Raw genomic sequence first — 24,004 nt, 5'->3', positions numbered from 1 at the left:
AGACAGGCAGGCACAGCTGAGAGCCCAGGGGCCTGGGGTGGGGCCCCGGCTGCCTGTGACTGAGGAGAAGTGAAAGCTGGGGGTGGGGGCCACAGGGCAGGGACAGAAGCTGGGGAGCTGAGTAGGTTCCCAGGAGCACCCCTGCCCCAGGCTCACTTTACCCTAAGCCTCAGGGGAGGGGCCTGGGAACCAGCACCAATGTGGGCAGGGACGCACAGGCCAGTCTAGGGGACGGGACTAGGGGGTCCCTACAGAGGCCATGGCTGGTGTGGCAGTCCCGAGCCTGGGGACCAGAAGTGGGGGTGGGGGACTGCCAGGAATCCCCAAGGAGGGGCCCTTCTCTCCCTAAGGCTCTCTGACCTTCAGCGAGGGCTTGGGAAGGGGATTCTGAGGTCAGATGGCCCCCACTCTGTCTTCTCTGGGCTGGGGTGCCCAGGGCCCTTTATGCTGGCAGGTCACATCCAGAGGTGAAAGGTCACATTCAGAGATGAAGGCCAGAGCGGTGCCAGAAGGTGATGAGCCTGGAGCCCCAGGAGCTGTGCTCAGCCCAGCTCCAAGGCCCTTCGCGACAGGCTGAGCAGCGTGCTGGGTGTGAGGACCCTGACTGCACACGTGTGCCCATGCACACACACACACGCACACACACACAGCCCTCCAGCGGGCTCCCCAACCTCCCTCAGGGACACCTCCTCCCCACCCGCACCTCCTTGTGGTCAAGACCTCAGGTGAGACATGGACGTCAGGAGGCCCCAGGTGCTGGGCACAGATGAGAAAAGGCCCTTGCACCCATCTCTAGAGACAAACTCAGGCTGCAGAGCGCATGTGTGTCCGCAGTGGGGATGAGGCCCTGCGGAGATGAGGGGGTCTGGACATGGACAGTTGCCCCCCCATCACACTGCCCACCCTGCTGGGCTCCGTGCAGGTCTTGAGGAAGGCGTGTGTATCTGGCATCACAAGTGAACAAGGCTTCAGCTGCTCTTGACTCTCGTCCACACTTGCAGGGGCACCCCTGGGACCCTCAACAGGCCACAGTGGGCAGTTGTCCACTCAGGAGACCTGACAAGACAGTACTGGGTGGCACCCTGGATGTCCAGGCATAAGGCAGTGGTCAGGAGGACAGAAGAGCTGCCCAGCCCAGTAATGGGGACATGCAGTGTCTGGTCGCCGACCTTTCTCCCCTCCCCTCCCACCCTGGGCACACAGAGCCAGGAGTGCCCAGGAGCCCTGCTCACCTCACCTCATGCAGAGCAGTGCCCAAGGGTCCAGCCCTGCTGGAGTAAGGGGGCCCACAGCTTAGTGGGAGTCAGACCCATGTGACATCTGTGTCTAGGGGGCAGAGGGTGTGGGGGCCTCAGTCATACCGCATGAGGGGGGTCTGTCACCCATACCTCGGGGCCCCTGCTTCCCTGTCCCGTCCGCAGCCTGACCTTTCAGACTCAAGCTGACACCTGGCGACCCTGGCCCTGCTGCACCCTCCCTGGCCTGGGTGGAGACCCGGCCCTGGATGGGGTGGAGTCTGCCTCCTTGTCCACACCACAGCCCATCCTGCTTCCCCCCAGGGGCTCCAGGGGAACACCACTGGGCCCAGCTCTGGGGGGCTTACTAAGGATTGGGGAGGAGGTAGGGACCCAGGAGATCTCCTAGGCTGGGGTCCATTCCTCCAGGTGACCTGTGAGGCCCTGGGATCTGGGCTAGGAGGCTGGGCCTGGGTGGTGAAAGGCAGCCTAGAGAGGTGAGGTCCAGCATCAAGGGGCAGGGGGGTCTGGAGAAGCCCCCAGGGAGTCACACAGGTAGGGGTGGGGGCTCTGCTTATCTTTTAGGGCAGCACATTGGGGTCTGCAGTTCTGAGGCTGCTGGCTGCCTCCCCATTAAGACATGAGACAGCTCTGCAGGGGACTGGCCACCTACTCCAGCAGGCAGATGAGGCGTCCCCAGTGGATGCCCACAGTATGAGGAGCCACAGTTCAGAGTGACCAAAAAGGAGGGACAGAGGGTCCCAGCCAGGACCTGCCCACTTGTCAATGGAGTCAATGGAGACCGAAGGACCCCAGAGTCTGATGGGAAGACAGGCACCCCCTTACTCTTCTTGGGCTCAGGCCTGGTGGTAGCCCAGGGAGGGGCAGGGCCAACCCTGATTGATTGAGTCATGTCATCTGTTTGGGGGAGGGGCGTCGAAGGACTGACGGGTACACAGAGAAATAGAGAAATATGCCAAGCTCTTTCTTTTTTCTTTTTAAATCAGGCATTTATAAACAAGAAAGCATACATTAATTACATAAAAATAGTTTTCGAATAGTAGAGTAAGTCGTCATATTGTCATTAGCAGCAGCAAAGGAGAGAAGGGGACGGCGATGCGGACGCTCCTGGCGGGCACCAGGGTGGAGCTGTGGTTTTTTTCCTTAATTGAAAAAAAAAAGTGTCGTTTGTGACTCCTGACTTAAAGCAAGAACAAGACAGCCCCCCAAGCCCGGTGAGCAGGCATGAAGGACGGGTGGGGTTGCCCAGGAAGCCGGTGGGCATGTTCTTCCTCTGTTAGAAACAACCCAGAAAATAGGACAGCTACCAGTAAGGAGAGAGTCCCAGGGGATGACCCACCATGTACACATATGATACACGAGTGTAAGAGGAAAGAGTATTTACACGGTCACTTTGTACATTGGCGAGTTCTGTACGAAAAGCAGGACACTATGTGAGTGAGTTAGCTGCTCCATAGATATGTTATTGCTGTTGTTTTTTCCCTTCGTTAAAAATCTTCTTTCAGCATAGAAATAATGAGTGATTAAACTGAATACACGGTCATTCTGGTAATGGGTATTACACACGGGGAGAGTCAACAGCCTACAGAGAGATGCCTCTTCTGAAAGAAATGCAACTGCAGCTGCGAGGCAGGAGCCTGGGGACCCTGCCCCCGAGGCGGGGACGGGGACAGACAGCCCCACGCCGGCCTCGCCCACAGCTGCCACTGGCTCTGGCAGGTCATGGGACCCTCACAGTGGGCCTGGGGTCGGGGGGACGAGGCTGCCCAACCCCACCGCCGTACCTCAGCTCTTCCCGGTATCAGGTATCAGGGACCAAGCTGGATGGTGGCGGGGCAGACCGAGCTGATGGTCAGATGTGCGGGTGAGAAAAGGGAGGTGAGGCGACACATTGCCCCCACGCGCAACTTGGAAGAATGTGTCTCCCTCTGGAGTCTAAAAACTCAGAAAGTGAATGGAGCAAACCCGGTGGCCTCGGGTGGCAGGTCCCGGGGGCCCTGCGACCTCACTGCGGGTTCAGACGGCGACAGAGCACAGCCGCACAGAAGCACACTGACACACTCAAAGCTTTGCTCCAACTAAATCATTTAGTTTCCCTTGAAGAAATGACTGGAAAACACAACTCTGGAAAAACAAGGGTAAACACAGCATTCTGAGTGTTGCGTGACACAACCGACCCTCTACACGACACGGTAATAATGCCCATCGGTGGATATACGTATGGCAGAGGTTTCAAAGTCCATGCATACAGATTTAATAACTGCAAAGAAAAACAGAAGCAAAAAAATTAAAAAAAAAAGAAAAACAACCAAACGCACGCTGCATATACACGGTGTCCCTTTTGCATTGCACTTTTAGAAGGGGGGCTGGCAGCACCCAGCCCCCACCCAGCAAACCAAGGGCAGAACCCCACCAGTGACGTGGTCACCCGAACTCTGCTCTACTCGGCGGCCATGGCACCACCTCCCATGGCCACAGCTGCCAGGTGCTGGGACGGACGCGGGCAGAGGGTTCTGGTCAGGTCTCTCCACGTAAATAAATACCATGATTTAGGTCAGGGAGCCACCTGGTCTACTGGGAAATCATTTTTCAAGCTTGGGCATAAGAAACCTTATACAATTCGCATACAGTTGAGAGTAAACGCGATTATTTGGAATAAATGCAGGTAACTCATTGTGATCATGGCAGATCCAACAGCTACTGGAGACGTATTCTGGGGGAAGAAGACGAGTCAGGGTTTGCTGTACAAGACGCTGGAAGGCACAGAACCACCCCCCGAAGTTCAGTTTTTGCGTTTTCGTTTTCGTGTGATTCCCTTGTTCAACCAAGCACCAGAGGGGTTTCTAGACACTCGAGCACTTAGGATGTGGATGCTCTAGAAATCGGTTTGCAGTATCTGAAAGTAAAAACCTCAGTTAACTGGGGAATAAAAAGAGAAGGGGAAGGTTTTTGACAAAGTGCAGTTCTAAGTATACGTTTAAATGAACGAACGAACAAAAGGAAAAAGAAAAACTGAAATAATGCTGTTGTTGCAATGCTGCAGCCTCGGCCCAAACAGAAGGCGTGCCGCCGGCCAGATGGAGAGGCGCGAGGAGGAGGGCGCGTGCCCGGCCAGTGCGGACCCGCCTCCGCCGCCCCCCACCAAGCACCCCTGCAGACGCCTCTGTGGGCCGCCAGCTGGACGGAGGGGCGCGTGGAAGAGGGCACATGCCCGGCCAGCGCGGACCCGCCCCCGCCGCCCGCCCGAGCACCCCTGCGGACGCCCCTGCGGACGCCCCTGCGGGTGGCGGTAGGCGGGTAAGGCGGCAGTGTTCCAGCTCGCGTGCGCGGCACTCCCCGGGTCCTCCCCCGACAGTGCGGGAGACGGGTTCTTGTCGCTGAAAAAATAGACTCTGGAGAAAAACCCTTCGTGTGGTCACGCGGCCGCGGGTGCAGACGAGCTGCGATGGCTTCGAGGGGCAGGACGGGCCCCGGCTCCCATGTGGGTCCTCGGGGGGTATCACGTGTGGGTGGGGCTTTTAAAAGTTAGTCATTAAAAAACGTGGTGATTTTTCTGAATATCAAGTCTCCTTATTGGTTTTAAATAGCTTATAACAAAAGTGTAAATGTTAGAACGTTCCGGCAAGCGGAGGGCCAGCCACAACCACCGAGCTGCCCTCGTCTCTGGGGCAGTTGGGAACCGGCTTGCACGCTTGAACTTGGCCAGTAGAAAATTTTGCAGTGGATTCCAAAAGTATGTGGTTCCAAACACTTGCTTGGTTCTAGGCACAGTAAGACGTTGTGCTATAAGGACTGGAGGGGGGCGTCCCGCTGGCACGGAGCCCCAAGCCCGCTGCCCGCCCGCCCTGCGGCATCCGCCCTGCACAGCAGACAGTGGGTTCGGCTAGGGCTCCAGCTCGGCCGTGCTCTCGCCACCTGCAGCCTCGGAGTGGGGCCGCGGCCACAGCTGCTCCTGCAGCCCCTTCACCACCTTCTCCAGGTGCTCCCGGGCCTCCCGCTCTCGCAGCAGGTCAGCCCGCAGCTGCTCACGATCGGCCTCTGCGTGCTGCAGCTTCACCTGCAGGTCCTCGATCTGAAAGGGACGCCTGCATTAGCCAGCTGCTCCCCACCCACCCTGCTGCTGCCCTGGCCCTGGGCTGACCCTCCGGCCATCACACACTCGCCTCCCACGCCACCCACTGGACCTACTGATGAGCTTGGTAGAAGGACCAGCACCGTCTCCAGAGACCCTGAGACAGGGGATGACACCCACCCCCCACCCCTGGGAGCCTGCTGCTCAGCACCAGCCCCAGATGGCAGCATGGCCAATGGGGACCGGCTGAGACATTCACGGGCATGTGAGGGTGAGCTCAGCCCTCCTCCAGGACAGGAGAGCAGAGCCTGGGGCCACACCACCACCCCATGGAGGACGGGCCCGAAGCCGAGCAGCTCCCCACACCCAGACAGCCTGGTAAGGAGGGGACGGATGCCAAGGGCGCGCCTGCCACCTCTGCCTCCCGCAGTTCCCTGCGCACCTGGGCCGAGTACTTGGCCCGCAGGCGGCCAGCCTCGCAGCCCTTGTCACACACACGGGCTTGCCGCGCCTGCTCCAGCTCCCGCTTCAGGCGCAGCCGCGCCTCGTTGGCCTCCTTCATCTTCTTCTCGTTCTCCGCACGGAGCCGCTCGATCTCCTTCCGCAGGCTGCGCTTGGCCTCCGTGGCCTCCCGCAGCTTCTCCTTCTTGGCTACGCGCAGAAACTCCAGCTCCTGGGGTGAGGGGCCAGCTCAGAGGCGCCCCCACGCCAGGCCTCCCCAGCACCCGCCCGCCCCATGGGTCCCTGTCCCCTCCGAGCACTGCCCACAGCCCCCGGAGGTATCCTGAGCCAGGGAGGGGCTCACCCAGGTACCGCACCATCTGAGGGCCCCAGAGGGGCCACGGCCAGATGGAGAGGAGGTGGCCCTTCTGGGGACTCAGCCCTACCCCTGCAAACATGCTCATGAATATGCATGTGGGAAATCACACCTCCAACCAGAACCAGGGAGACGGAGGGGTGCTGAGTGAGCAAGCGGTTGCAAGCTGACTCTGGGGCTGGCAGGGCTGTGCTGAGCGAGCCCACATGCCAGACACTGGCTGAGGTGTGAGAGCAGAGAGACCAGGGGGCCCAGGCCACAGAGCCCTGGGTGACAGCCCCGCCCTCCCAGGTGCTGAGGACTCGTTAATCAAGTCAGGCGGGCAGGGGAGGCCAGGAGGAGCCTCTTGGAAAGGAAGTAAGTGGCCTGAGGGAGTGGCCTGGGGCCCAGTGTGGGGACGGGTGTGCAGCGGCTCACCTGGTGCAGACTGCGCTTGGCCTGCAGGGCGGCGCTCAGCTTCTCCTCCTGCTTCACACGCATCTTCACCACCTCGTGCAGGAACTTCTCTTTGGCTTCCTTGGTGTCCAGGCCGCCCTCCAGGGCCTGCCGCAAGTGCTCCAGCTCCGCCTCCAGCCCGCTGCTCGGGGTGTCGGTGGGGGCCGTGGCATCGGGGGCGGCAGGGGCCGCGGGCGGGGCGAGCAGGCCTGGGGAGCTCAGGTCCTTGGCGGAGCTGGATGAGGTAAAGGATGGAGAGGACAGCGAGGACAGGGAGGAGGTGACTGCAGAGACAGACAGACGGAGAAGCAAGTTAGCAGAGCTTCCTCTCCCGGGACAGGACTCTCCCGGGAGGACCAACCACCCCCAAGAGCGGAGGGGCGTGGGCACTCACACTCCTCTCGGCTCTCCACCTCCACCTCGGCCTCCGAGTCCTTGTCCTCCTCGGGGGCAGGCCCGGGTGCTGGTGTCTCCGGGGCTCCAGGGGTGTCCGCAGGCAGCTTCCGCTTCCGGGGCTGGATGCAGGCGGGGAGGGGCTCAGGGGCCCGGGAGACGACCGTGGCACAGGGTGGGCTGCTCACTGCCTTGTGCTGGGCTGGCGGGGCCAGGGCCACGTTGGGGGCCACGCCCGTCTCAAAGCTCTTGTAGGAGTAGAAGCTGTGGGGGACACAGCAGGTGCTGGGTCCTCGACAGCTTCCCCGGCCCCTGCACGCCCCCCATAGCAGGGCCTGCTCCCACAGAGAGTGTGAGGGAGTGGACACTTCAGCCTGGGGCAGCTGGAACACGGCCCCCAGCCACCGTGCGTGGGACGAGCCACACCAGCATTGTGTGCCACCAACTTTAGAGCACAGAAAATCTAGACACCCTCCCCCATACCACCAAAGGACAGCACTTCTGCGACTGCCTTACCCGGAGAGCTGGGGCCTGACACGAGACCTCCAGACCACCTGCCCGCCAAGCTCAGGGACGATTAAAGTGGGAACCTGATTAAAGCAGGAACCTGCTTCTCTGGCTGGTCTGCAAGCCCCATGGGTCACGGCTGGTGGTCACGGTGGGAGGGTCACTCACCTGTCTCGAATCAGGGCTGGGAGATGTGGGGAGAGCTCTTTGTCACTCGCGGAAACCGCAGGGGACCAGGGTCGGAAGGCGGAGAGGCGCTGGCGAGGGTGGACGCAGCCCAGGCTCTGTGGGAAGAGGGGCTGTCAGAGGGGTGCCCCAGGCCACCCCACCCCCGCCCCGCCTGCCAGTGCTGCGCGCCACACCTTGCTGGAGGAGCTGGCCAGGGTCCGCAGCCAGCCTGGCTGCTTGTCCTTCTCGGAGGACGTGGGGTGCTGGGAGGGGGCGTCATCTGCTTTTCTTACGGAGGCCGGTGGATCAGAGACCTGTGAGCGACACAGAAGTTCCCGCTGACACGCTGGGTAGGATGCAGCCACACATGAGGCATGTCCAGGGACACGCAGACCCCTCAGGCACACATCGCACGGTGCGCCTGGTCCCACACAGGCCTGATAGCTGGCAGAGGCCAAGGACCCACAGCACGTCCGCTCAGAAGGGAACCCTGCCCACCCCCACTCGGGCTGACAGGTCTGGAAGGGGCAGCGGCAGGCAGGCTCGCGGGCTAAGCACAGGGCCCTGTTGGGGTCGCCCAGAGCTTTCCAAGGGCATCACATGTAGCGCCCCCAGAGCCCTGGGTTTCACCACATGGTACTAATTTTAGAAACTTCTTGTGGGGCTGGGCCAGCTGCATGACGGGTGAGCAGAAAGCTTGGGCCATGCCCCGTCCCTGCTGGAAGGAAACAGTCCCAACATGAACTGAGTGCACTCAGCCCGCTGAGAAAGCCCCTGGACATCCCCAAGTCTCGTGTAGGGGAAGGAAGCTCAGGACACATGAGCCTTGTATCTGCTGGATACTGTAGCTGGAGTGGCCTCCAGGGCTGGTGTCCAACTGCCCCCTGCCTGCTGGCCCCAAGGAGCACCTGGAGAGAATACCGAACCCCAGAATTGGCCCTGAGGGGCCTGCGCTTCCAGGGCTGTGGGGGAGGAAGTGGTCGGTCAGCTGCCGGGTCAGCAGGGTCATCACAACAAAACTCAAGGGACGGAGCCAACTGGGTGCAAGGCCGCCAGGGCAACAGAGTCCACACTTCTGGGTGAATGCACGGGCCACTCCCAACCCCACAGCCAAGGCTCCCTAACTCCACTCCAGGAAACGCGGAACTCTCAGGCCCAGACCCGTGGGGCTGGGTGGCATGCTCTGGCCTTGGTCCCAGCACAGGGTGGCTGCCCCCTCAGCCTGCCCACCCAGCCCCTGGGAGACTGGTTGAGGGTCCTTCAGACGGCGTGGACAGACAACTCAGATCTGAACACACTTGGTGCTCTTGCTGGGGGTGGTGAAGGGGAAAGGAGCTGGGCAATGCTTGGGGGCCTCCCGAGCTTGGTGCATAGTGCTGGACCGGGCGCCACCCGCAAGGGTGGGGCTTCCTGTCTGAGCCGAGTTCTCACGGGAGAGAAGCCACAGCGCCCTGCCGGCTCCTCCAATTCCGAGAAACCTCAGGGAGCCCTTGTGGGAGGTGTCAGACGACCCGGGCCGCAGGCCACCCCCACGTGGCCAGCAAGCCCCACCACACAGCGGGGGCAGCTTCCTGCTCGGGAGAAAGGCTGGAGCCTCCTGCCCCCCGCAACCTGCCTGAGCCCTGGTCCACCCGGGATGCAGGAGCCGAGCAACCTTGGGGACTCTGTCCAAGGAAGCCCGGTGTGCTCTTCACAAAGTCCAGCTGGCTGGTTATGGGAATGAGGAAGCACCAGAGGAGGAGGCATGGCCACCAGGGCCCGAGGGAGTGACCCCTCTTCAAAGCCCAGGAAGGATGGGCCATGGAGATGGCAGAAGATCGGAGACACAGCCATGTGTGCGGTGATAGCCGCATGGCCATCTCTGCGAGGGGCAGAGCCTGTAGCCTCCGGCTCCTGACCCTGCTGGGCCCCGGAATCCAAGACGCACTCAAGCAGCCTCCCCACACTCCAAGATACACATCCTGCCTGACAGAGAAGCCTATGGGGACAGTGCAGAAACATGGGTTCCAGGAGAACCCCCCGGTGCCACAGGGAGCCGCCACCCGGGACTGCTCAGCGGCCACGCCTGTCTGTCACTGTGGAGCCTGTGCATCACCCAGGGACCTGCACATGTGTGCAGGATCTGGGGTAAAACGGGGGGTGACGTCACCCCCGTGACCTTCCTGTCCTCCCAGGTCAGAGGCCCCAAACCGTGGAGCCGCCGCATATGGGTGGAGCAGGGTGTGCATGGCTGCTGAGGCTGTGGCCACCCCGGAGGGCAGCACAGGGGGCAACAGGCAGAGCAGGGGTGGCTCCCGGCAACACCCCTCGTGCTCACAAGGGCTGTACTCAGTGTCTGAGCCCCAGAGGTCCTGCAGGCCAGCTCAGCCAGGCAAACCCGGGGTCCTCTCTGCAGGCAGGGGGCTCCTGGGGGAAAGGAGGGCTTCGGACTACCGAGGACGAAGCTGTCTCGGGTTTTCCTCCCTGGGTTCTGCACTGTGAACACTGGCTCCACACTCCATTTCCTAGGCCCCACCCTGTCCACCTTAAACAGAAAGAGAAAGCATACATGGGAGGAAGGAAGAGAACATTCCCGACACCGGCCGGCAGCACCGGACTAACGCCAGAGCACCCAGTGCGAGCTCTGCACACGGGGGCGCTGACTGGCCCATCACCCAGGCCCCTGGCTCTGGGGTGACCGGGCGGTGCAGAGGTGAGGCTCTCTGACCAAAAGGCAGAGCCAGGGCACCAACCTGGACAGGCCGGAGTGAGAGAAGCCCAGCACAAGGCAGGACCAAGCCTGAATGGCCCCAGACTCTGGGAGGAAGATCAGACTCTCAGCCCGCACATGGACACGAGGCAGGGTAGAGGGAGATGCTGCCGGAATATGGCACAGTGGGGCGGCGCAGGGCCACGTGCAGCATCCAAAGACCACCCAGGTGGCTGCCTGGCGGGAGGGTGGCCACTTGGGGCCACCTCCCCACCCAGGTCCACAATTTCATCCCCGAGCCCTTGTGGGATGTGTGGGCTTTGGGCTGAGGCCCCGGAACGTGAGGTGACCGGGCTCCACCTACCCAGGCAAGCACTATGCTGCCCTGAGAAATGCCACCTGAGTATAGCTGTGCCTGCCCAGGACACCCTGGGTGGTCAGGATGTAGAGACTCCTTGCACCCTCCCTACGGGGGCACATGCCCCTGGTCACAGTCGTGCACACGCAGAGCTCGGCGGGGAGGCCGCATGCACAGACACCCAGAAAAGAGCAGTGCCCCCCCCATCCCCACCCCTGAGCTGGGTGGGTCTGCTCTCTTCAGCACAAAGGTGTCCCCTCTGGCCTCGGGGCCTAAGGCCAGGATGCACGCTGCCCTGGGCTCTCTGCAGGGCTGAGGGCAGCCAACACCCACACACCCTCTGGTCCAGCGGCACCAGGTGATGTGGCTGGGGAACCGGGCGGGAGAGTCTCCGATGAGACCTCCACTAGGGATGAGGAGCACAACCTGGACGGAAGACCCGCCCCACAGAGAAAATGACACTCAGCTCCCTGGACTCCTTGCTAGGGGCAGAGTTCTGCCATTTGGGGATGAGGCCCAGGTGAGGGTCTACCTAGGCGCTGCACTCAATCAGGGAGTGAAACACACCGTCCAGCCTCCAGACCCTGGTCGTCAACTGATTCGAAGGACAACATCAGCCTTGCTGTCAACCACCCGACCCGCCCAGGCCAAGCCCCAGTGGCACAGATGCCTCCTACCATCAGACACTGGAGGACTGTCAGCCTCTCCCCAGAGGCAGCTTCACTTCTAGACAAACAGACACCCAGAGCAAGCACCACAGCTCAGCTGAGGGCCATGTCCCAACACGGCTGGTGTGTGCACACAGCCTCCAGGTGAGCAGGAAACCCCACGTGAAGCTCACATGAAGCTGGGCGTGCCTTCCAGACACATCAGCTCTGCTGTACAACACACCTGCCTGCACCGTCTCCACCACCCTGTCCATCAACCTGCTTCTGCACCCTCTTTCACCAGGCGGCAGCCAACATAGAGACCCTTACACCAGCTCAGAGAAAACCTGAAGGTGAACCGTCTGGAGAAACCAAGGCTCTAAAGGGGTGAGCCCCACCGCTACGAACTCCCTAATGATGCTGAAGCACAAGGAAGCAAAAGTGAAACAGCAAAGGGGGAATCCAGCAGAATCAGAACGTTTGTGCCTGAAAGGACACCCCCAAGAAAGTGAAGACAGCCCACAGAACGGAAGAAAGACTTTGAAAACAACCCAAGTCCGGGGAAAAGGACTCTAACAGGCGTGTCTCCACGGAGGACACACAGCCATCAAGCAAGTGAAGACACTCAGTGTCTCACACTAGGGCGATGCACCTCACAGCCACCAGGATGACTGCAATCACAACCAGAAAGCGTGTGTTGGGAGGCAGGAGAGAAACCGGGAACTTGTGTGTTGCTGGCGGGGACATGACCCAGGCAGCCGCGGCACAGCTGGATGTAGAACCACCCCGTGAGCTCGGTAAACACCCAGAGGACTGGAAAGAGGGGCTCAGCCTGGGACCAGAACCTACAGGAATCCAGACAAAGTACACCCACATGTGAATTCACAATCATCTCAATAGGGAGAATTTAAGTAACCTGCCAAGTGCCCCTCACACTCACGAGGACAGCTGGAGCTGTTTCAACGATGAATGATATGCGGCATCATTGGGGAGGACGTGGAGAAACCAGAACCCCGTGCTACTGGAGGGGAATGGTCATGGGACGGCCCAGCAATTCCTCAAAAGCACAGAATAGCCCACGACCCAGCAATGCCACTCCTGGATGGACACACTCAAGATAATTGAAAACACATCCACAAAAAATGGGACATGTGTTTATAGCAGCATTGTTCCTAACAGCCAAGGAGTGGAAAGTCCCACGTGTCCATCAGTGGGCGAAGGAGTAAATGAAACGTGGTCCATCCATCTACACTGCAGAGCACCCCTTGGTCCCAGTGAAGTGCAAGGCTCTGACATGTGACACTAGGCGGCCCAGCAAGAGGAGCAGACCCAAGAGGCCACACTGTTTCGGCCCCATTCTCGTGGACTGTCCAGAACAGGCAGATCTGCAGACAGGAAGTGCACCAGTGGGCCCGGGGGCCCACGAGGCACAGTTTCCTTCCGGGTGATGCAGATGTGCTGAGACTAGACACTGGTGCCTGAGCATGGAATCGTGCTCTCAGAAAGGGTGGACTTTATGGCACGTGAATTACATCTCCATAAAGCTATTAAAACTACCTATGAGAAAAATGAAATGAACTGTTGATTGAAAAGCCAAACCACCGAGGATCAACGGTTCCTGACTCACCGTCCTTCCAGCAAAGGACAGAGCAGGACGCCTGAGGAGCCACTTGTGGCTGGCCCTGGAAGAGGTAATGGCCCCATGCCCACAGGACCACTCTGACCCACAGGGCCCAGAGGGCATCAGAGGTCAGGGAAGGTCTCAGTGGGGCATCCACTTGGCACCTGGCTGGGCAGCCAGGGCATGTCCAGGACTACAGCATGGACCTGGTCAGGGTTCTGAGGTGGGGGTGGTGGGCTGTACACAAACACAGAGGCCAGGCACAAGAGGTGGCCCCTAATTCCTGAGGACTCCCAGATCCCCACCTCCTAAACCCTGTGGTGGGCAGTGGGCACCCCAGGAGCCATGCCCACCATGCAGGGGAAAGTCTCTCAAGAACTCATAACCTCAGGCCTACACAGACCCCTGGGAGGAACGGGGTGAGAGGCAGCACTACGCAGACGCCCAGACTCTGCAAGAAAACGGCAGAAACACCCAAATAAACCCAGCCTGAGAGGAGCAGACACAGGGAAACCTCGTGTGGACCAGCCCCAGCTCTGGGCAGGCACGAGGGCCCACCGGGGCAGGAGGTCAACCCTGCTCCAGCAGGTGGACGACCCCCCTCACTCAAGACCACAGCCAGCCCTGCCATGCCCAGAATGCCCCCATCCAGGGTGGGCACAGCAGGGAACCACAGGCTCCTTCCTGCAGGGGTGCCCACCCCAAGGGAGGGCAGCTGCAGAGGACAGAGTGTGGCCCCTGGGCGGACGCGGGGCTCTGAGCTACCACGTCCCACCCAGGCTTCGAGACTAAGTCCTGCCAACAGCACCCAGGTCTCCTGAGGGGAGCTCTTGGCCCAGCGCTCTGGACCACCATCTCTAAGTCCACCCCAGGGCTGCGTCGTGGACAGTCCGGGAGATTTTACAGTTCCAGAAACTGCCAAGCTATTTTTGTAAGTACCATTAATATTTTCCACGTGATCATTCATGTTTCATATTACGCTTAAATTAACCTATTTTCTGATTATTGTGGTACAGAGGAAGCAGATTAAATTTGCAAGACAACCCCAAACCCCAAAATGAAGTGAAAATAGCAATTTTACAGATTCACTTTGATTTTTTTAAATTTAAGTAGGTCATCTTTTCTGTTACTTCCACATCGTTGATGAGAATAAGTTAAGACTTTTCTAATCAAAGTCACTGCCCCTCCCCCACGAACCAAACCTCAGCAGCTCTCGGCTGGCAAGGGTGGGGGCAGGGGTGGGGCCTTCCCTCCCCAAGGAGCCCTGGACACCACTCAGAAGGAACCCTGGGCAGGCACACGGTCTGGCAGCCCCCGAGACGGCCACCCAGCTGCGGCTGGCGCCCCTCCATGGAGACTGCAGGGGGTGGGGGAAGGGCTCGGGGGTATGTGTCCTTGAACACCCTGGACGTCTGTCCTGACCACAAGAGGCCTCTGGTGCCCTTGTCTCCACACGCCACAGCCCTGCCACCAGCCCCGTACCAGGCCGCCCACACCCGCCGCCCCTGAGAATCAGAAAGTCAGGGAAAGTCCCGCCGGACCGGGCAGGGGGAATGGAACCTTTCTTTTCCTTCGCAGTCACTGGAAAGTAACCGTAAAAAGACTTTCAAAAAACCCCAAAGAACCAGAACCCAAGAACAATGAAGCTGTTCTGAAAATCCACGGTTCTTGTTTTGGGGCTTATTTTACTCCTACAACACTGTTCTTGGTTTTAAAGGGTGGTGAGTGCCCTGACTAGCCAGTGTGGAGTGGACGCAGGCTCTGGCCCCGGGAGAGGGAGGAGGACAAACAAGCCTGTCTACCCAGAACAAGAAAGGAAAAGCGGCCGCCCTTCCTGGAGGGTGACTGAGCCCCAGCCTCACCAGAAGAGAACAGTTCACAGGGCAGGAGGGGGGCTGGACACACTGTGGTCCACATGGGCAGCCCTGGCCCCACCAGGCCCTCAGGAGGCTCAACCACTCTCTTGACCCCCAACAGGCCTCTGACACAGGAACCAGGACGGATGCGTGGGTGCCGTCCCCTGATGAAGGCCAGGCGGCTGCTCTGCAGGGTCACTCCCCCGACACCTCCTGACCCGGGCCCGCCCCCCAGCCGCTCCTCTCACACCAGCATCTGCCACCAGGGGTGCCATGGCGCCTCACTGCACCCGCGGCATCTCCCTTGAGGCTCCAGGGGGTGTGGTCCCCGCCCCTCTCTGCTTCCACTAGCTGGCCTCCTCCTCCTCAGAGCTGCAAGCTCTGCCCAGCGGCGGCGCTGGGCCACCCTCTGCTCCCTACACCTACAGAGCACCCCAACATGCTCCTGGACTCACAGGGGCACTGGCCGTCAGGACAAGGTCAGGGCACATGTGGGGGAGCATGTGTATATGTGTGTGCGGGCAACTAAGGCATACATGTAGCCTGCACATTCTCATGTGTAATCCGTCAGCTGCCCCAGGTGAGAGCCTCAGAGAGAACCCCAAGCAGGGGGCAGGTGGGAGTCAGCTGAGGGGATGGAGACAGGAGGGGGACGGGCGAGGCCCAACAGGCCTTTCCCAGAGCAGAGCCCTAAACCCAGCAGGCTGGGGGCCGGTGTGCCTGGCTGGCCCCGAGACAGGGCCTGGGTGGAAGACAGCCCCCCGCAACTGGTCTTGTCAGTCAGACACTGACCCAGATGCTGACTGGGGGCAGGGGGGCACCGCTAAGCCACAGCGTCAATGAAAATGGGAGCCACACGCGATGAGAGGCCACTGGGACCCAGCAGCCCGCCTCCTTCCAGTAAGGGGTCTTCCTGCTCCTCCGAACGCCAGCCTTATGCCCACTGAGGCCCTCGGACTTGACTGGCTCCCGAGCCTTGGATGAGAGCAGAGAGGAGGGGGCCTGCCGAGCACCTGGGGGCCCCGGGAGGACAAGGCTGAGGACTGCTCAGAATCCTGCCAGGGAGCACACAATCAGAGCAAGCAGCAAGGGTTGTGTCCCCAGAGGCGCCTCCACCATCTCACCCATGACCCATTCCTGTGGGAGGGGCCACCAGGGCGGCATGGGCAGAGTGGGCAGCACCAAGTCCCTCCCTGTGCGATGGCAGGAGGATTGGGAAGCTTGGCATCGGGAGGAGGTGACATGGTGCAGGGGCCGGTCGGTTCTGTGGCGGAGGTTAGAGGACCAAGAGCTCCATGCCCGGATCCCAGCCACCATCTGTGTCCTGGGGGCACTGACGTGACCCCCGCTGGTCAAGCAGTGACCTCTGAGCCGGCAGGTGTGACTCCCACGTTCAGTTTACTGTCGCACAAGCACGACTCCAGGAAGGAGACCTGGTGCTGGGAGAGGGCACTCGATAGACCCTGAGCCCCCAGCTCAGTGCATCCTGAGAGGCCAGAGGGAAACAGATCTGCTGACCAGACCTGCTGATCGTGCAGGAGCTGGCAGGGGCCTCAAAGACACAGCGGGAGTGAGAGAGGGGGAGCCTTGCTCTCCAACGACCCCCTCACTCCAGCTAGCCAGGCTCCCTGTGCCCCAGGAGGCCCCATGTGGATGAGGTCCACCACCCCACACCCCAACCCACTGAGGGGAGGCCCTTGCTCAGGCCCCACTTTCCAGCACCTGAAGGCCATGGGGGCAGACCTGCCTACCTCACAGGGGCCACAGAGCCTGCGCCGTCCTCAGGCGGACAGCCCACGAACAATGTTCTCAGGCTCCGAACCGCCTATCAGGAGATTCCTGTTTCTCCACATCAGGATTTCTCCTGTCCAGGAAACACGCTCCCCGTCTTCAGAGTCTAAGCAAAAACACCCATATGTGGTGTCCACCCAAAGGCCGCACGAGGCCCATCTCCACACAGAACGGGGCTCTGCCTGGCTCTCTGGAGCCTGACGCCAGACTCCCATAGCGCCCCGGGGCAGGAGGCCGGTGGAGAAGGAAGCCCCAGGAGGCCCTCCCAAGAGCCTTTTAACCTGAGGACGAGACACTGGGGCTGGATCCCAGGTCACACGACGGCCGACACCCGGCTGGCGTCAACTCTAAACAGATTCTCGGTAGATGAAGTCCATCAGGAAGAGAGTGCGGGCAGAGAGCGAGACAGCACGAGATCCCAAGGGGCTGGGCTTTCCTTCAGACAGAGGGGGCCACTCGCCCCCCACCCCTGCCGAGCAGGGTGTCCTGGCCTCTCGCAACCACGTAGGGGGAAGGAGACCGGCCTGGAGGAAAGCCGGGCTCCCAGATTCTCATCGTCCGGCCCTCCGCTCCTCAGAGGGTGGCAGAAGGAGCTGTGGAGGCCCCCCGCCCGCAAAGCAAGGACAGAACTCAAGAACCCGCTGCAGCTCCCCACACATCCCTCAGACGCGCCCATCTGCACTGCACAGAACAAAGAGGAACAGTAGAACTTAGAGCGTTCTACTACTCCAAGAACGGTAGAACTTAAAACATCTTATTTTTCTTTATTTGAAATGGTGTTAATTAGCAACAAAATCCCCCAAGACAAGTCTGTCAGAGATTTTAGCCCTTCTTTCTGCTTCCCGGACAAAAGCCGAGTTACATAGCCGGCCAGAATCCGCAAGACACATGGTCCCCTGGACCTGCCAAGTGCGTGACTGCAGAGACTCAGCAACGGCTGCTCATGGTCCTCAGGGACCCAGGGTCAAGGGCTCCCCCAGCTGTGCAGTGCAGCCTTGCGAGGGAACTTGGAAACTGCTTTCTAACCAGTTAAGAAGAAAGATCCTCCAAAAGAAGAGTTTTAAAAGCCCATCTGTTAACGTACCCCAAGTGCATGCAGAGGGCTGGTTACGGTGAGGAGATGGAAACTCATGGTGGAGGTGGCTCAAGCCTGCAGAAACCCCAGGCGTCTGAACCACAGCACGACACACCATGCAGGCCGGCCACCGTGGCCCAAACACAACACAGAGCCAAAGGGCTTTCTGTACTACCTTTCAAACAACAAAACAAGTCCCTTCTTTTTACTGTTGGGGATGCTTTTGTCCAGGAAAGCACACAAACATGGGCCCTCAAATCCCCGGTTCACCCTGACCACTGACAGAGATGGAGTCGGAGGACCCACGTGGAGTACCCACCCCTTTCGGCCGCAGTGGCCACAGCCCCTGGGTGGGTGTGGCCTGTCAGGCAGGTGCCCCCAGAGGAGGGCGGCCGTCTGCCCCCACCTCTCCTCCTCTGGGCACAGACCTCCTGGGGGAAGGGAGGGGAACTCGACCCATCAAGAGACACACAGCAAGGCGGGGGAGGTGCAGCTTGGCCCCTCACCCACACCCACAAGCAGCACAGAGGAAAAAGCAGAGTGACCCGGTGCTGAGGAGGCTACGGAAGGGCAGGTGTGGGCGGTGGGGCCAGCGGGATGGCGTGGGCAGAAGGGAAGACATGCTGGACCTGGCAGTCACCCACAACAGGGCCAGACACTGTGTGGCCTTTCCTGCCAGCGGGAGGGGTTCCAGGGGAGCTGCCCCCAACTCCACAGCAGCCTGAAGGGTCCCCAGAGGCAGGTTCTCCTTCTCTGGGCATCGCATGTGCAGAGAAAGCTGACAAGGCCCAGCATGGATCTTGAGAGCGTCCTGGCCTCAGCGGCCAGCTCAAGGGACAGACAACTTTCTCGCCAGCTTTCCGGCCAGGAAGTGGCCAGGAGGCCCCGCCCATGCGGGCGGCCCCGCCCACCCAGCCGGGTCTGTTTTGTTTCCTCGGTCCCCACCCCTCCCTCTCGCAGCGGCGGCAGCCCTGGCTGTTTTCTCTCCATAGAAACCGACACAACACTGAGCCCAGCACCCAAGCCAGCGTGGTGGACAGTGGCGCTGCCCGGCCTCGGAGCAGCTCAGAGCTGGCGCGGTGGCTGCCTCTGCTTCCGGGCTGAGGCACTGAGGCTGGCGAGGGGCTGGGGAAGTCACCACAGGTGTGTCCCTGGCACATTCCCAGAGTCCCGGCTGGAAGACAGCTCACGTGGAGACAGAGCTGAGAATCCAGGGACCTGTGGTTGGCACCGACCAGCTCCCAGGAAGGCAGGGCCACCAGAGTGAGTCCCGAGGAAAGTGCAGGACACATCTCATGAAGCACACCGCGTCACTCTCACACTTGGATGAGGGTCTCCGAGGGCACCTGACCCTTCCTGTCCAAGGTTCATCACTGCCCAGGAGATAGGCTGGGGTGGGGAAGGGGCTGCGTGGGCCATGCCGGGCCCAGTAGAGCCAGGACAAGTCAACAAGGTGAGTATGGGACAAGGCTGCAAAACACACACCTATCTTTCATCTGAGAAGTGGGGGACACAGGTTCTGCTGCCTCAGAGCAGAGAGCACTGGGGTCACTAACCACACACGTCCATCCACAGCAGGAACCACGCCATCCACAGCTGACCCTCAGCTGCAGGACCCCTGCCACTGGTGAGCTGGTCAAAGGCCAAAAACCCCTGACACTCCCCCTTCCTGTGAATCATCCCAGCAAGTGGAGGGGGGACAGGGCCTGGCAGGTGCAGGGGGCCGGGGCCCAGGCACAAGGTTCTCCCAGCGCTGCCAGGCCAGCGGCCAGGTGACACAGCTGCACCAGGGGACCTGACCCCACCCCACCCAGCAATGTCTCCTCACTGCCACACACCCTGCCGAGCCCCCTCCCCTCACTGCATGAAGCCAAAGAACCCATGGGGAAGGAGGGGTGTGCCTGACCCTGGGTGGGGAGCAAGGACAGGGCCTTCTGGCGCCTTCTCCTGGGTTTGTGTGTAGGGGGAGGAGGGAGGACCCGCAGTCCTTCGCAGGCCCGATCTGGCCCTTAAGGGCGGAGGGCTGGAGCCACCTTTAGAGCTGGTGAGTTGCCCCTCGCCTGGCTCCAGGCCTGGTCTGCTCATTGTGGCAGAGAGACGGGAGCCCATGGCCCATCCCCCAACCCAACCTGTCTCTGACCCTCACTGACCTGAGACCTGAGTTCACATTATCTAATTAGGAAGACTGGGGTCTCCTGTCTGAGGTTCCAACCGCCATACTGCGGCCTGTGTTCACTGCTGTCTTCAGGCGGGTTCATCTTCACCAAAGGTGCACCATGTGCTGTCAGGGAACACAGTCTCCTGTCTGCAGGCCAGGGCTGTTCTGGGGCTCAGACACACATGGGCACAGCAGCCAGGCTCCCGCTGCCACATTGGGACACCAGCCCTGCCTTGGTGACGGTGATCTGGGGGCCTCCTGGAGAAGGGACATCAGCCCACACAGGAGCAGGCTCCACCCTGACCTCTAATGTGTCTCTTCAACAGCAAGGCCACGGGAGCATCACCACTGAATCAACCCCCCCCAAAACAGGAAAAGGAGATACAGCTCCTAGGAGGATAGGAGGAGCCCACTATCCTCCGGCCTCAGCCCTCCTGGCAGCGCGTCCCATGTATGCAGGGTGAGGGTGGCCTCAGCAAGGCGACAGGGAACGCGGGGAAGACAGCTCTCCGCACCCGCGCCCCTCTCCCAGCCCCTGCATTTGCAGCTGGAGCGGTCCTTGGAAGGAAGGAGGCATTTCCTGTGTCCCCCTCCAATCTCCATGCCAAGCCCCAAGGTCAGGAGGCAGCAAGGATGGGAAGGGGCTTGGAAGTGGGGGACAGGAGGACTCGGCTCCAAGAAGGCTGAACGAGGTGGGAGGGGGCTCTGTGTTGGGGTCTTCCCACCTGGGGCATCCGCCAGGCCCACGGCACCCACTGACAGGAGGCCAGGACTAGAGGCAGTGGAATGGCGGTCCTGGTCCACAGCACCAGGGCTGTGGGAGACCCTCAGGAACACAGAGATGCCAGGGGGCCAGGAGGTGGGTGACTGTCCAGTCAGCAGGGCTCTGCCACCCGACCCAGCATCTCGGCCACCCCAGCTAGACTGGGAAGTTGCCCCAGGGCAGCTCTGTGCTGCTCATGGGGGCAGCCCAGGGCCTCTGGACACCAGGTCTGTGACACTGCTCCAGGAACACCTGTGCTGCGTGAAGGGCCCAGAATGACTGGAGCCCTGGGGGATGGTTGGCCACTCCTCCCACGGGCTGTGATGACCAACACCCCCAACCCCTGCAGGCCAGGCAGGACTTGGATATCCAAGTCTAACTGTGTAGTCAAGGGCAGGATGAGATTCCTACCCAGCTCATGGAAAGAGGAGCCCAGCTGGGGCTGCAATGCCCCTGGGAGGTCATAAAAACCTTGCTGGGCCACCCTGGGGTCCACAAAGGACACCAGTCCCAGGGATCCATGGACACATCCATCGGTCCCACGCAGCCAGGCTACAGCCGTCTCAAGCACCTAGGTGTCCTGGGGACACAAGACTGTCTGAGCTTCCTGGTGATCGAGGTTGATGGCTGTGAAAAACCCCAGGCCACAGCCCCGTCTCCAGGCTGGCCCTATGGCAGGCGCCGGAGCCAGAATGAGGCCGGATGGTCTCTTCCTTTGGCAGGAAGCCCAGCTGAGATCGGCTTAGATGATCAGGGTCCCCACCCAAGGCCGGGCTGATCTCTACAGCCATCCTGGGGATCATCAGGGCTTCCACCCACCGCCCAGGGCAGCAGGCAGAGAAAAGGCCAAAGCCCCATAGGCCAGCATGGAACCGCCACTGTTCACATGTCAAAAACCAAAACCTCACAGTGGCCACCTAAGGCCGCGTCTCCGTTGACCATGAATGGCTCTGACGAGCACCCTATTTCTATTCAGCCTCAGAGCACCTCCGTCTCCCCCTAACCTGCCAGGACCCATGGAAAGGCCTCTGTCTTTAGAACAGGAAGGTCAGGCCCCTGCTCTAGAAGGGCGGGGTGAAAGGAGAAGAACATGTGAGGACGGCGTGATTCTGCTTGGGAAGTGACCAGGTGGAGAGTGACCACGTGGGGACCTCACTGGGAATCATCTTCAAAGCAAGTTTAGGAATCTGCAGGTTGTGAGAATGGCCCCATAAAAGCCACTAGTCTGGCCCTGGGGCCCATCTTAGCTGCCACCCTGCAAGGCCTCCCGGCAAGGACAGAGAAGGCCAGACAGGGGCCAGCATGGCTGGACTTGCAGCCAGCACACCCTGCTCAGCTGAAAGGACTCCCCGCAATGACCCAAGGCCAGATGGCTCCGTCCTGCCCTGGGTGACAGCCTCTCCCGTGCATGGCTGGGAAGGGTGGCCTGAACAGCCTCTTTGGGCCAAGAGGCGGCAAGCACGCATGCCATCGGTGAGGACAGGGGTTCCTGCCTCCGGGCTGCACTCGCCAGAGGGGTATGCACACTGTGTGTGCTCTGCACGCACCGAGGGATTTCAGTTTGAAAGGTCTCAGTTTTTTAAGTGCGGAAGGTTTTAAAAAGCTCTTCATTTTAAACAAAATTGTTTTCTCCATGGTCAGCCAGAAACCCTTCCCCCAGCGCAGGACTTAGTGGTCGTGGGCACCCACCTCCTCACCTCTGGGGGAGCCTAGCTGCATCCATGGCCCACGCCCATCCTTGCTGGGGGAGCAGTCAGAGGCCAAGCACACACGTGACGCCCACTGCAAATGCACATGTGGACATGATGGCCCGAGAACCTCCCGAATCTCAGAACAAGAGAGAAACCTCAAGGCTAGGGACCCTGAGGCTCCTGGGAGGCTTTCCACCTTTTCCATGGATAATCCACAGAGCTGACAAGGGCACAAGTCCTCCAACAGACCAGACAAGGTCGCAGCATCCAGGGCTGGGACCAGGAGGTCCTCAGGAGTGCAAGCCCTGCCGGCAGGCCCTTTCTACCAGGGAGCAGCAGAGCCAGGGTCCAACCTCCCCAAAGGCCCAGCCACCCACACCTCTCTTTTCACCTTGGGGCCTCGTCCTTTTGGAGTGAAATACTGGGCACCACAAATGCCATTCCTGAGAGTAGACAATGACCTGAGAGCACAGAGAAGGGGATCGGTGCCCCTGGGGTGTGCCCAGCCCACCGCCTCCTGGGGGGCGAGTGCCAGGACGGACCACTCCCTCCAGCACGCTGGCAGTGTGGGCTGAAACTCAAAACCAGGCCGTGGGCACGGCGGGCGAAGGAGGATTGAGCCACAGCTAAGCCGAAGCCAGCTCTGAGCAACCACCCCCTGGCCCAAGGGCAAAGGCCGGAGAGCAAAGGTGAGCCCATCTCCAAGGCGTGCTCAGGACTTTCCCACAGAGCCAGGGCCCCTCAAGCCTTGCCACAGCTTCCAGCAAATGTTTAAGGACAGATGCAGTAGGGTGTGCAAGAAAAAACCAAAGACCTGGCAGGTGTGGGTCCCTGGGTGGGAGGGACCCTGAAAGACCAGAAAGCAAAGGGCAGTGAAGCTCGGACAGGACCACGGCACCATGTCCCCAAAACAGCCTAGAGGCCGCGGACACCACCCTGCAACGGTCAGAGAGTGATGAAGGATAGGTGCGGAGAGGGGACGAGACTGAAACCCCTGTTGTTACTGCATCCTCCTGGAACCAGCCCAGTGTGCTCACCTTGCCGTCCCTCACACCCTGGGTCCAAACTGGACTCCCACCTCTAGAAACATGGAGCATGTGGCCAGGATGTGGACGCGGACCCCCGGGTGGACGTGAAAGGTGCGAGAGCAGGGAGGACGTGCAGGTTTCACTGCACAAATGCCAGGAAAGCCACAGGAGAGACCAGAACAGATGCGAGAGTGAGGCCTCCCCAAACACATGAGCCTTTCCAGCCTGGAACCACTTCCCTGCCCCCCAGTGACAGGGAGAATGAAGGACAGAGCTGGGGACTGGGCACAGCAGGAGGGGAGGGCCCCATCCACCCTGCCCTCCCAGGACCCTCAGCACCTCATCCCACGAAGGCCACCTACCGCGCCCATCTCCAAGGCCACCTGCCCTGATGCCCAGGCCTGGTGCATTCTCAGCCATGTAACCCAAGTCCCCTCAGAGGAGAAGCCATTGGGCACTCCCCAGACCTGAGACCCAGGCCCCTGCCACCTTGGCTGTGAGCAGACTGATGACTTGGTTGAGAAAGGAACCAGGGTCATCCTGGGAGCAGAACCCCTCACCGCTCCAGGGAGGTGAGGGTCCCACACTGCGAAGACACGCGTGGACAAAAGCCAGAGAAGCAGGGAGTCCGGGCTTGGCACAACACAGAGCTACGTCAAGGGCAACACCAACAGGACAC

General features: G+C 60.6%; 1 protein-coding gene across 1 annotated transcript in view; it reads right to left on the bottom strand.

The window, feature by feature from the left end:
- Positions 1 to 2,199: 2,199 nt before the first annotated feature.
- The window catches only part of SKI (SKI proto-oncogene), a 62,316-nt gene continuing 40,511 nt past the window's right edge, over positions 2,200 to 24,004 (bottom strand). The window contains exons 5-10 of the mRNA XM_045165889.1: positions 7,843 to 7,962; positions 7,649 to 7,764; positions 6,975 to 7,237; positions 6,563 to 6,864; positions 5,771 to 6,001; positions 2,200 to 5,328 (exon numbers count right to left, since the gene is read on the bottom strand). Coding sequence (XP_045021824.1) covers positions 5,140 to 5,328; positions 5,771 to 6,001; positions 6,563 to 6,864; positions 6,975 to 7,237; positions 7,649 to 7,764; positions 7,843 to 7,962 — 1,221 coding nt within the window. The 3' untranslated portion in view covers positions 2,200 to 5,139. The remainder of the gene's footprint in view (positions 5,329 to 5,770; positions 6,002 to 6,562; positions 6,865 to 6,974; positions 7,238 to 7,648; positions 7,765 to 7,842; positions 7,963 to 24,004) is intronic.

This window comes from Bubalus bubalis, chromosome 5 (assembly GCF_019923935.1).
Source record: "Bubalus bubalis isolate 160015118507 breed Murrah chromosome 5, NDDB_SH_1, whole genome shotgun sequence".
NCBI lineage: Eukaryota > Metazoa > Chordata > Mammalia > Artiodactyla > Bovidae > Bubalus > Bubalus bubalis.
The sequence above is the reverse complement of the archived record's forward strand: the minus strand, read 5'-3'. Positions and strand labels throughout refer to the sequence as shown.